Raw genomic sequence first — 14,201 nt, 5'->3', positions numbered from 1 at the left:
ACAAATCAATATCACAACACAATACAAAGCAGCATTGACCAATCAATCATACAATACAATACAAATCAATCACAACAGAATACAAAGCAGCAACTACCAAACAATCATACAATACAATACAAATCAATATCACAACACAATACAAAGCAGCATTGACCAATCAATCATACAATACAATACAAATCAATCACAACAGAATACAAAGCAGCAACTACCAAACAATCATACAATACAATACAAATCAATCACTACACAATACAAAGCAGTAACTACCAATTAATCATACAATACAATACAAATCAATCACTACACAAGACAAAGCAGCAACTACCAAACAATCATACAATACAATACAATACAATCACAACACAATACAAAGCAGCAACTACCAAACAATCATACAATACAATACAATACAATCACAACACAATACAAAGTGGCATCTACCAATCAATCATACAATACAAATCAATCACAACTCAATACAAAGCAGCATCTACCAATCAATCATACAATACAATACAAATCAATCACAACAGAATACAAAGCAGCAACTACCAAACAATCATACAATACAATACAAATCAATCACTACACAATACAAAGCAGTAACTACCAAACAATCATACAATAAAATACAAATCAATCACTACACAAGACAAAGCAGCATCCACCAATCAATCATACAATACAATACAATACAAATCAATCACAACACAATACAAAGCAGCATCTACCAAACAATCATTCAATCCCAATCAATCATGACACAATAAAAAGCAGTATCTACCAAACAATAATTCAATACCAATCAATCATGACGGAATACAAATCAATCATTACACAATACAAAGCAGTATCTATCAATCATACAATACCAATCAATTATTACACAATACAAAGTAGTATCTACCAAACATTCAATACCAATCAATCATTACACAATACAAATCAATCATTACACAATACAAAGCAGTATCTATCAATCATACAATACCAATCAATCATTACACAATACAAAGCAGCATCTTCCAATCATTCAATACAAATCAATCACTCCACAATACAAAGCAGTATCTACCAACCATTCAAAACAAATCAATCACTCCACAATACAAAGCAGTATCTACCAAACAATCATACAAATCAATCATTACACAATACAAAGCAGTATCTACCAAACAATCATTCAATACCAATCAATCATTACACAATACAAAGCAGTATCTACCAAACAATCATTCAATACCAATCAATCATTACACAATACAAAGCAGTATCTACCAAATAATCATACAAATCAATCATTACACAATACAAAGCAGTATCTACCAAACAATCATTCAATACAAATCAATCACTCCACAATACAAAGCAATATCTCCCAAACAATCATACAATACCAATCAATCATTACATAATATTAAGCAGTGTCTACCAAACAATCATACAAATCAATCATTACACAATACAAAGCAGTATCGACCAAACAATCATACAAATCAATCACTCCACAATACAAAGCAGTATCTCCCAAACAATCATACAAATCAATCACTCCACAATACAAAGCAGTATCTCCCAAACAATCATACAATACCAATCAATCATTACACAACACAAAGCAGCATCTTCCAATCATTCAATACAAATCAATCACTCCTCAATACAAAGCAGTATCTACCAATCATTCAAAACAAATCAATCACTCCACAATACAAAGCAATATCTCCCAAACAATCATACAATACCAATCAATCATTTCACAATATTAAGCAGTGTCTACCAAACAATCATACAAATCAATCATTACACAATACAAAGCAGTATCTACCAAACAATCATACAAATCAATCACTCCACAATACAAAGCAGTATCTCCCAAACAATCATACAATACCAATCAATCATTACACAATACAAAGCAGTATCGACCAATCAACCATACAACACAAAGCAGCATATAACAATCAATCAGACAATACAAAACTTTGTGTATATATATATATATATATATATATATATATATATATATATATATATATATATATATATATATATATATATATATATATATATATTATACACATATGAAAGATTTCTTTCTCATCATACACTCTTATCTGTACTTGCATATTGAAAAGGTATTTTTTAAATCCCTGGTGTTCTTTGGACTACGACGAGTATCTCGTTCCAACCTGTTTAAACATCCCTCATATAATTGTTTTCACCAGCAGTCTGGAAGCATCATCCCGAGGATCTCACACTTCAGCTGCTGAGATGACCTATTATCCAAAGTCTGGTGTCCTGCTCAAGCTGGTGTTGTGAATCAGGCCGTAAGTACTACCTCTCGGCCTTTTCACAGCACCAGGTGTAGCAATGCACTCTTCTGCACCTGAAACGTTTCATTGGTATCTACTGTCATGCTGTACTTTGGTTCACAGTCACAATTGGATTTTTTTATATTTTTACTACTACCTCTGCTGATGTCTTGTTACATTATCATTTTTCTCCAACATTAAACGTTCCAGCCAATTTGGACAATCAAAGCCAAACATCAGAAAATGGTTTCCAGAATCTCTACATTTTACGCCATTCGTTTTATCCTTGCGCCCTTGTGTTGCATTTCAATTGTTTAACAAAAGTGAAAAGTAAGTGTCGGTTCGGCCTGAGATCATGTAATTGTGAGATTTCTTGTAACGGTTGGCATTCACAGCTGAAAATAGCCGTTCACATAGAACACGAGAACACCTGGGTGCATGAATTTCTTTATAGTGTCGGAACTGCTGTTCAGAATGTAATACTCTGACATAGCAAGCAGTGTAACATAGTGTGAATGAATTTCTGAAAAGACAAAGCCATTTTGTATCCACACTTGAAGAACTATTGCCCGAGAAAGCAATCAATCAATTGACGAACCAGGTGGGCAGGCATGATGGCCGAGAGGTGAAAACACACACACACACACACACACACACACACACACACACACACACACACACACACACACACACACACACACACACACACAATTAAAAAAAAAGTTTTTATAATTCAAGCCAGATCGGAGGGTGCTGAGAATGGGAATGCATGGGGAATGAGACAAAGAAAGAGGGAGTTGAAGAAGAGATGACCACCTTAAGCCACAGCTACTTGCAAGCCATGGTGCATGACCAGCCATTGTCGCAGAAGAGCTCTGGAAGCATCACAAAAGCAAACAACAGTGCAGTGGGTTTAGGTGGGGAAGTCCTGAAGACATTTAAGACACTGTCGCAGAGTATGGCGTCAGTGGCAGTATGTGTCGAGGATACAACAAAGAAATCTCGAGGACATCAACGACATGCTGATTGGCACATGGGTCCAGGCAAGAGAGCTACGTGTGGGTGTCAGTATTGACAGTCAAATTGCATACGAGAGATGAAAAGGCTCTCAAACCAACACCATCGCTTTTAATTACTCTCTACAAGAGCGAGGCTCATGGAAGAGCAAGTATAAATTGACAGTGGGGAAGCAGGGCAATAATAAGCACAACTGGCAAGTGAATAAATAAACGCATAAAAGGAACAGAGGCAGAGGGAGAGAATATTGAAGTCAGTACTTATGACAGTTGGGTTAAAAAGGGTGAATGGGGGTCATAAAGGTCATGCATCGAGATGGGTGATGACACGAGATGGTAATCCACTGCTTGAAGCCATGGAGGGAAGAGAAACCTTTGGAAAGCAGTTCCATAGATGGGGGAAGTGAGGAACAAAGGAGTTGAGGATTGCAATTGGGTTTGGATTTTGGAAGTTTAGTAGGGGTATTGGAATATCTTGAAGTTGCTGGAGAGGGTCAGAGTACTGAGAGAATGATATTAGAGAGGAGGAGGTAGAAAATGGAGACCACCAACCTGTCTGTGATGTGAAAGCAACAGTTCTTGTGCTTCGTCCTTATTGTAGAAGATCACAATGATGTTGAGAGCTTTATATTGCACAGAATCCCAGAGATGCAGATGTGATGCTTGGGTACCCGCCATAGTGGAGAGCAACGTTCCATTTAGCTATGCACAAAGGCCTTGTAGACTGAGTAGCTCTGATTTTCCAAGGAAAGGCGGCAGCCAAAAAAGGATGGACTGAATAGTGCAGACAAATGGGAAGCGAAAATGGTAGATCAGGATTTGAGAACATGGGTACAACACTACTGATACCCTCTTGACCCATCTTCAAAGCATAGTCAAGGCCAGGCTGAACTTTACATTCTCGGGTAAGGACAGAGTCCGGTCAACAGTGGGTACGAGGGGGTGAGATGGGGACAGAGCAGGATCGGTTGGGTCCTCAAGATTTGGAGAAAACACAGAGTTTACATACACATTCTGACTTATCTCAGGAAGAGTCTGCAGCACATTAACCCCGTTTGAGTTGAGAAAGATGATGGTAGGAGAGCAGACACAGACGTGACAAGGGGCCAACATGATTTTGAGCATTGTGCAGGACAGAGTGTGTGCTGCTGTGCACATGGCTCGGCTGCAAAACGATCAGACTCTGAAAACTCGACTCTACCCTCCTTGTCTATTGTACTACTTTATCTCTCTCACCATTGAATTTAACTCTTTCTGAAACCCTTTCATTGCTGCTCTCCCCCATATCTCACCTATTCGAATGTCACCGGCATATTCCACCAATTATCTTCCTTTGCTTCACAATGGTTTCTGTTCAAACACACACACACACACACACACACACACACACACACACACACACACACACACACACACACACACACACACACACACACACACACACACACACACACACACACACACACACACACACACACACACCAATCGGTGGGTCAGCCCAAGTCATGGCAAGTTTGAACCAGCTATATGAAGCAGGCAGCTCATGTCAGCCCAACTACAGAAACTACAGAAACTGTGCAGGTGGTGAGTCACCTCTTCAGCAGGGAGAGAGCGGGATCTTGGACTGTGCAGGTGGTGAGTCACCTCTTCAGCAGGGAGAGAGGGGCAGCTTCGACTGCGCAGGTGGTGTCACCTCTTCAGCAGGGACAGAGGGGGAGCTTTGACTGTGCAAGAGGTGAGTCACTTCTTCGGCAGGGAGAGAGGCAGAGCTTGGACTGTGCAGGTGGTGAGTCACCTCTTCAGCAGGGAGAGAGCGGGAGCTTGGACTGTGCAGGTGGTGAGTCTCCTCTTCAGCAGGGAGAGAGGGGGAGCTTGGACTGTGCAGGTGGTGAGTCACCTCTTCAGCAGGGAGAGAGCGGGAGCTTGGACTGTGCAGGTGGTGAGTCTCCTCTTCAGCAGGGAGAGAGGGGGAGCTTGGACTGTGCAGGTGGTGAGTCACCTCTTCAGCAGGGAGAGAGGCAGAGCTTGGACTGTGCAGGTGGTGAGTCACCTCTTCGGCAGGGAGAGAGGCAGAGCTTGGACTGTGCAGGTGGTGAGTCACCTCTTCGGCAGGGAGAGAGGCAGAGCTTGGACTGTGCAGGTGGTGAGTCACCTCTTCAGCAGGGAGAGAGGGGGAGCTTTGACTGTGCAGGTGGTGAGTCACCTCTTCAGCAGGGAGAGAGGGGGAGCTTTGACTGTGCAGGTGGTGAGTCACCTCTTCAGCAGGGAGAGAGGGGGAGCTTGGACTGTGCAGGTGGTGAGTCACCTCTTCAGCAGGGAGAGAGGCAGAGCTTGGACTGTGCAGCTGGTGAGTCACCTCTTCAGCAGGGAGAGAGGCAGAGCTTGGACTGTGCAGGTGGTGTCACCTCTTCAGCAGGGAGAGAGGGGGAGCTTGGACTGTGCAGGTGGTGAGTCACCTCTTCAGCAGGGAGAGAGGCAGAGCTTGGACTGTGCAGCTGGTGAGTCACCTCTTCAGCAGGGAGAGAGGCAGAGCTTGGACTGTGCAGGTGGTGTCACCTCTTCAGCAGGGAGAGAGGGGGAGCTTTGACTGTGTAGGTGGTGAGTCACCTCTTCAGCAGGGAGAGAGGCAGAGCTTGTACTGCGCAGAAATAAAGAGCTCATCCTGCTCACTCAATCTTCACTGAATGGGTTTATTTATCTGCTTACAGAACGCAAGCACAATCTACTTCATTTTTTGGGGGAGAAGTACTGTGAGCATCCCATTCAAATTAGGGTCTATAAACGGATAAACTAGATTTTGTTTTGAATCGTGTTCCACATCATGAGCTGGGTTTTTGCTTAAAAAAAAAAATACAAAAATTCAATCTAATGCTGAGCATTTGCAGATGGAACTCGTTGTACAACTACAATTCGAAAGAGATTCAATGCGCAAGTCAGACAAGAATTGCACATCGATGTATTTCACAGGAGTGCTCCATAAAAGACGATTTAGTTTATTATTTTATATTTATTTACCCCTTTGTGTTGTGGAAATAAAGTGACTTTTGGAACGAGTAACGTGTTTTTCTGATCGGGTTATCTGCGACGTTCACTTGGTTAATTGGGTTCATCTACAGTGGTTTTCACATGTACAAAATCCAAAGCAGATTCCAATGCAGGCTTGACTTGGTGCAAGACTAAAGGAACTTACAGCAGGGATGATACACTATCCATCGAGACTCTGTGGTCCTGTGGAACCAAAAGCACTTGGCTGGAGCATTATACACATGAAAACGAAATACACCGCCTCAATGGCGGGTGTGGGTGGCATGCCATCAGGTGATCTTCCTGAGTCGGTGCATCATGCGAAGGCAAGTTGAATCAAATTATACAGGTCTAAGCAGGGAGAGATGTCTCTGTCTTTGACTTGTATGTAAAGGACTAGATCCATGGAAGTGCAAATGACTTTGCAACAACAGGATTTCTTTTTTTGAAGTTTAAAGGTCTTGTATGTGGAGGGGGAGAGGGGGCAGGATTCAAAACATGCTATTGAGAAAAATCAAGGGCCCAGCTTTCTCAGGATTTCCTGAATGGTTTATTGGTCTAAGTGCTTGCCTCTTGTCGCTGTCACAGCTCACCCCCACAATCTACCTTGTTGATGCTCAACCGGCACCCATTCGCCTTTGTTCATTCAAATGTCTCGATGTCATACAAGGATTGGGAAGCAGATTTGGTAAGCAGGAGCCCGAGTGCAGGCAAATCAAAAACGCACCTTCAGGAGAAAGTAGAGGCGAAGACCAGGTCTATATGGCTTGATTATGTGCCATATCCTTTGGTTGGGGTCCAAAAACCTCTGATTTCATTCCCATACGAAAGCCCTGAAGTGGCTGTGAGAAGCAGCTGGCAGAAAACAGTCTGCTGGGCCAGCGGGCTGGAGCCGATATACCCACTAATGGACTTGCAACCGGCTGTAAGAGAAACCCAGATATCGATCAAGGTGATGTGTTGCACAAAACCATGTACCAACTTCCAAAGTGGTCACAAACAAGCTTTCTTTATCAACCACACACCTGAAAATTACACAGCACTCTAAACAAGCAGCGTCAACTTCCCTGGTGAGGTCATGATACTGTTCAATACTGGGACTAGCATAACCAGGTTTATAGAGAAACCTCAACAGCCATAACCAGGTCAGGCCACGATTTAGTGCGTGAAGACGTTGAGATAGGAAATGGTAATATGTTTCTACTGGCACAATCATCACCACGTACGAATGGAAAGTTTAAAATAGGAAAGGGTGACATATTTAATCTCGCCCCAAAGGGGTTGTGAGACTATTGTAATGCCCTTGTCTGTCTGTCTGTCTGTCTGTGTATCTAAGTGTGTCCACGTCCATATATTTTCGCTTAAAATTTTTATTTTACTTCAAAAATAGTTTGAAATTTTTGGCATATTCATCTTCATCGACATAATTTAGCCTTAATGTGCACGAAAGTGGTTCAACATAATCAAAAAGCTATGGATAATGGCAAAGCATGTGACATCATAGGGTACTTGACATATGCACACTCGTCTCTGAGCTGTCTCGCTTGGGTTTGAATCCCGGCCAAGTTAGAAACTGTGATCCCGGTGTAAGGTAGGATGTTTCATCAATGTCTTTGCTGTCCCTTGGACGGATGTTAAACTTGACGCCCCATCTGCCGACATCAGTTGGTGGACGTTAAAGATCCCACTGTGTCCTTCGTGAAGAGTAGGTGAGCCATCGCCAAGATTGTAACCCAACCATAGAACCAACGCTCTGATTGATACATGGCCTGATCTTAACTCATCCCACTATTATCCTTCATTTATGCCAATTCCCTCCCCTCAAAATAATTATTTATTTCCCTGATGTCCCCACTGATCATTCTCCCTTCCCTCGTACACATCCACTCACCCCATGCAGTAAGCAACGGCCCAAACTTACCCTCAAACGTCAAAGGATGATGATTCACAGATGAGTGCAGTTCGCAGGTGAACAATTTTTCGCCTTTTTCAACGTCTCACCGACAAGCACTTAAGTTTGTGAAAAGCTAACTACATACACAGGGTTTCTAAAATGTTGATGGAGTGCATGTGCATTTCCATATGTATGGGTGTTCCCATTTTTGTTAGTCATACAAGCACCTTCAGAAACCGAGAAATCTTGAAATATTTCAACGAATGACAACTGAAAGCAAGAAGAGAATGGGGACACCAAGTGGTATTTGTAAAACCAGCATTTTAAAGTTACCGAAAGCCGTTCCCTTTTGCAGAAAAGCGTTCATCACGTCTGCATGCCAAAAGGTTCGACGACTTCTGCAACAGCAGAAACAGTAGCAGCGAAGAGGGACGGCTTGCACCTTGCCAAAGTGAGCAAGGCTTTTCATAGAAAATAAAATAAAATAAAACCGCAAGGTACACCGTACGGACAGCAAAATGGAGGAGATGTTTACGAAGCCACCTTTCGACCGTCAAACTCATCTCAAGAAATGCCGCCAAGGCTGGAGGAATCTTTTACCGCACAAAGACCTAACAATTTATCCTCCCTCCATCTCTCCCACTCCAGTTCATTTTTTGCAAGAGCATGGAGTGCTATGAACTAAAATTAGATACAAAACGGTGGTGCAAATTGACATTTCAAAGAAAATGTTGTCAGCTTGGCAACACTTACCTACACTTCTAATTGCCGTGTGCCCGTGGGATAGCACTCAATGAATGCTTCAAGAACTTTTTCTGGCTTTTCCCTGCTCTTAATATAACTCCAGGAACAGTCCAGTGTCTTTGGAGAATAAATACAATATTACAAAAAAAAAAATCAGATATATTCAGTGCCTATAGAAACTCCACAACCGCTTTCAACATTTTCACCTTTTATTGCCTTCTAGCCTGGAATTAAATTGCTTTAAATTAGACTTTTCCTATCTGTATTTACACATCGTAACCCACAACTTCCAAGTGAAAAACAAATTTTTCTACAAATTACAGAAAATTAATTAAAAGTACATACCTCAAATATCTTGGCTGGATAAGTGTCCATCTCCCTGAGTTAATACTTGGTGGAAGCACCTTTAACAGCAATTACAGCTGCGAGTCTGTTGGAATAGGTCTCCACCAACCTTGCACACCTTGATTGGGCAATATTTACCCATTCTTCTGTACAAAACTGTTCAAGCTCAGTGAGGTTGTGTGGGGAGCGTTGATGGATCACAATCTTCAAGTCATGCCACAGATTTTCAAATGGATTTAGATTGGGGCTCTGACTGGGCGACTCAAGGACATTGATCTTTTTGTTTCTAAGCCACTCCAGTGTATCTTTGGCTGTGTGCTTTGGGTTATCATGCTGAAAGGTGAACTTCTGTCCCGATTACATCTTTCTTGCAAAGGGCAGCAGGTTTTCCTCCAGGATTTTTCTGCATTTTTCTCCATGCATCCTGACAAATGCCATAGTCCCTGCTGATGAGAAACATGCCCATAGCATGATGATGCCACCACCGTGCTTCAGAGTAGGGATGGTGTTCTTTGGGTGATGTGCTGTGTTGGGTTTGTACCAAATGTAACGTTTTGCATTTAGGCCAAAAAGTTCCATCTTGGTTTCCTCAGACCACAAACCATTTTGCCACATGGCCTCAGAATCTCCGGAGTGGTTTTTTGCATTCCTCAAACAGGACTCAAGGTAGGCTTTTTTGAGTGATGGCTTCCTTCTTGCCACCCTACCATACAGGTCAGACTTGTGGAGTGCTTTGGGATATTGTTGTCACATGCACGAACCACCCGCTCAGGGTGACTGAGCACGAACCACCCGGTCAGGGTGACGGAGCACGAACCACTCGCTCAGGGTGATGTGCAGCACGAACCACTCGCTCAGGGTGATGTGCAGCACGAACCACTCGCTCTGGGTGACGTGGAGCACGAACCACTCGCTCAGGGTGACGTGGAGCACGAATCACTCACTCAGAATGACGTAGAGCGGTACCGCTCTCGACAATGAGCGTTCGGCAAGTGGCTTAAGCATTCGATCAAGCACTCCAATTAATTGGTTGATCAGGAACGATTGGCCAGGCTGTCGCTGCATACCATGTAGGATCCCTTTACCTTTCAAGCCTTTAACTTCACTTCACCGTGCACACAGTAGCTCATGAAATAAAATGAATTTGTCCAAATAATGACTTCATCCACAAGAGTTGCTGCTTAATGCAGAACAACCATGGAAACATTGCAAAGTTCAATCGCCCGTGAAATAAACATTGCAGAAAATTGCCACCATGTTGCCTGCTCACCTGCAATCTGCACAAACGTTAAAACTTCTTTTTTTTAAACGTCTGTTTTTTCTTACCAGATTTGCTTTGATTCCCAGGAGAGGATCTCACGAAACCTCCAAAAATATAGACACAGGTCTGACATGCTATGGAAAGGCAGTCCCTCAAAGGCACAGGGTATGAGCTCCAGCAATGAATACATTAAATCATGTGGCTCAATGAAGCTGGTTAATTTTGGCACATTCCTAAATTTTTTGTTCAATCAATATAATTCTCCAATAAGCAGAAAAAGATAAGTTTAATGCTTTGAAAATTTAACATTTTCTTATGAATGTATGGAGGAGGGAACATAGCCTTGCTTGCTTAAAGTAAATAGGTATATCTGCTTAGTTATAAGACTCATTATTTCTTTAAATTAGCAGATTTCACAACAGATTGACAGTTATTTAATCCTCCGGACAATATCCGATCCTCAAAACTAAAATAATATTTCAATGATATACTTTAATCAATCTGTGAGAGTAGATCATTGAAATTCGTCTCATAATGCATGAAATCGCTCCAAGCTCCTAATTTGAAAAGTATAGCACTTACAAAAGCGATTTGTAGCTATGATGAAGGGGCATTCAATAATATGAATGGGGAAAGTAGAAAAAGAAAAAAAAAAAAAACAATAAAAACTATCCTAAAGAAATCATTGCGGCCTGTTCCAAGTCAAGGTACGGTTGAGCAAGTCAAAAAAGATGGCAGCTTCAGACCCCAGCGAGGTTACCTGGGATACGCCTGAAGCTGAAGACCCCATTGGGAGTGGTGACTGAGGATGTGCCTGATAAAGGATATAATTAAATAAGGCCGTTGATTAGCTTCTAAAGGGGTGTTTTAATTAACCTAAACACCCATTTTTCACTCGAGCACTTCCTTGGAGTTTTCTTCGTATGCATGCAAAGTTTCAGGCTGCAAGGTTTTATAGTTTTGGAGTTATAGAGGAGACACACACACACACACACACACACACACACACACACACACACACACACACACACACACACACACACACACACACACACACACACACACACACACACCTTTCAGGGTCAGGATCCACCCAAAAGAAACATTGTGCAGATGAAAATGGTGTGAAACCCACTCCGCTGTGATCAATAAATTATGATAACTACAATGGAACCAGGCCTAGTGCTTTTTATACAAAACAGGTATTTATTGCATTGGTTCCTGAAAACACAAGGATGCTTACAAATCTATACAACTGGTGAGAATTGCTTTTCATCACTATTTGGCCAAAATAACCTTCTCCAACTTCGTAAAGGACGCCGTTTTGCACCGAATAACCAAATTGGTTTATGTCAATATGTCTTTTTTCAACATGTCCCAGAGAAATCTAGTGAGTGGCCATCCTCAAGCAAGCAGCCTTACAGGAAAGGACACTCGTCGTGATGCAGTGACACGGAACATTTGAAACACTTAAGGATGAAAAGTCCATGTCTACGGTTATTGATGGAACCATACATTCTTAGAAAAACTTCTTCAAAGATGGTTACGTCATCAGTCACTCCGTTACAAGATACAAACTGACTGTGGCCTGCAAGAGGCATATGGGAGCATGATGGCATGACACCTCTTATCACTGGAAAATACCATTGTGGTATGGTTGGGAATATCACTGGAAAACAGTGATGCGAAAGGACTGATCATTCAGCACCAGAGTAAGAATCCCAAAGAACATTCACTGTGTTCAGCAGTTTGTTACGAGGAATACTTTAAACTGATCGAGAGAGAATACATGAAAATTGCCGCATCTCCAACCGGGTTTCTCAAATTGACAGATTGCACACGTTTCACGATGGGAATGGAAATTCAAACCACAACTGGAATTTGGAAACCATTTGCATTTTCACGTACAAACCGCAGATCGAAACAGCAAATGGATTACGACACATTTGAACCATTGTGCCAAATGGAAGGATTTTTTTTTTCTTTTCTTAATCATGGTACATTCCATTTCAGAGATTGAGGTTCATGCTTAATGCAAAAATAAAAATAAAAATAAAAATAAAAGCCACTCCGACAATGCACCAAAACAGGTTTCTTTGAACCATCCGCACACTCCCATCCAAAGCGTTTGAACATCTGCACGAATCCCCGTTCAACACCTCATCCACGTGGACTTTCATTTCCTCTTGAACCTGCGAGACAAGATTGAGGCACATTATACATCACATGCAGGTCACAATCAATTCACTTGTCACTCCCAGGCTAAAACGAGTCACAGATTTGGGACATTTCAGCAGAAGATACACAACTGCACGTATTTACAAACGTGTTAGAGAAAGAGCTCATGTGACTTAAAACGTACAATATGCTGTGTGTATTTCGCCAGGTACAGAGCCGTGCAGCACAGACACAAACGTGGTCGGTAAAACACATCCAAGAGCATCAGATTTATGGTTTCAGCAGGTAGCGGGCAAATAAAATGTGCCCAAAAGCCCGTTAACCATTGCCAAGACCTAATGATGCTTCGTCCAAGTACACATGGTCCACAACCAAAACAAGATAACAAAACTATGGTTTCTGAGACTCCATCATCACAGCAATGGACAGCGGACATCGGCTTCTTCCAAATATTATAATCAGCCATTCGTACTGCAAAATGCTACAAATATCCAGTGGGCTGCAAAAGGATTCACCCCCGAACAATAATGTCACATTCAGATGAACAAGAAGCACCCGCTCCCGACAGACTGGCTCGGGAGGTTGTGTTAATATCCTTATTCAAACGTGTAATTCAAAACACCTCACTGCAATGGAAAACCTGGGGACAGGAAGACTGTACTGCAAAGGGTGGGGACTTGTAATACACTCACCCACCTGGAGTGGCGCCACACTATACACATTTACATCAATGATTTGTGTCCAACCCCGCCAACCTCCCCTCCCCGCCCCACCCACCCAAGACTATGTACTAATTGGGGTCAAGCTGGTCCGATGTAGCAAATCTGGATGTAATTGGGCCACAACTTTATGAGGAGTAGCGTGACAGACAAACCACACACACACACACACACACACACACACACACACACACACACACACACACACACACACACACACACACACACACACACACACACACACACACACACACACACACACACACACACACACACACACACACTAAATAGTTTAAAAGGTTTACAAATCATGTAGAAACAATTTTTCAAAATGAACTTATTTATTAATAACTGAAGAGATCAAACTAAACACTGTTGTCATTGAAGGAGGTCACATGTCAGGAATACCTGCAATAAACATGCACAAATCAAAATTTGCTGGTTGTAAAAGTATTCACCCCGTTTGGTCAGTACTTGCTGGAAACACCTTTTGTGGCAATGATTGCTATGAGTCTTTGTGGGTAGGTCTTCACCAGCTTTACAAAGTGAGATAGTGAAATCTTTACCCATTGTTCACATGAAAATTGCTCCAATTCTTCCAAGTTTGATGGGGATTGTCGATGGATGGACTGCAATCTTCAAGTCTCGCCATAAATATTCAATTGGGTTCAAGTCAGGACTGACTGGACCACTCAAGAA

The 14,201-nt window shown here is 42.1% G+C and overlaps 1 protein-coding gene across 2 annotated transcripts in view; it reads right to left on the bottom strand.

Moving 5' to 3' along the window:
- Window positions 1-11,788: 11,788 nt before the first annotated feature.
- DDX27 (DEAD-box helicase 27) overlaps window positions 11,789-14,201 on the bottom strand; it is a 71,039-nt gene continuing 68,626 nt past the window's right edge. For both annotated transcript variants that reach the window (XM_085847193.1, XM_085847194.1), the window contains exon 21: window positions 11,789-12,797. In XM_085847193.1, coding sequence (XP_085703319.1) covers window positions 12,782-12,797 — 16 coding nt within the window. In that variant the 3' untranslated portion in view covers window positions 11,789-12,781. The remainder of the gene's footprint in view (window positions 12,798-14,201) is intronic.

The sequence above is a fragment of the Eptatretus burgeri genome, chromosome 11, assembly GCF_056783735.1.
Source record: "Eptatretus burgeri isolate ZD-2024b chromosome 11, Ebu_testis_v1, whole genome shotgun sequence".
Taxonomy (NCBI): domain Eukaryota; kingdom Metazoa; phylum Chordata; class Myxini; order Myxiniformes; family Myxinidae; genus Eptatretus; species Eptatretus burgeri.
This window is presented reverse-complemented; position numbering and strand designations above follow the sequence as displayed.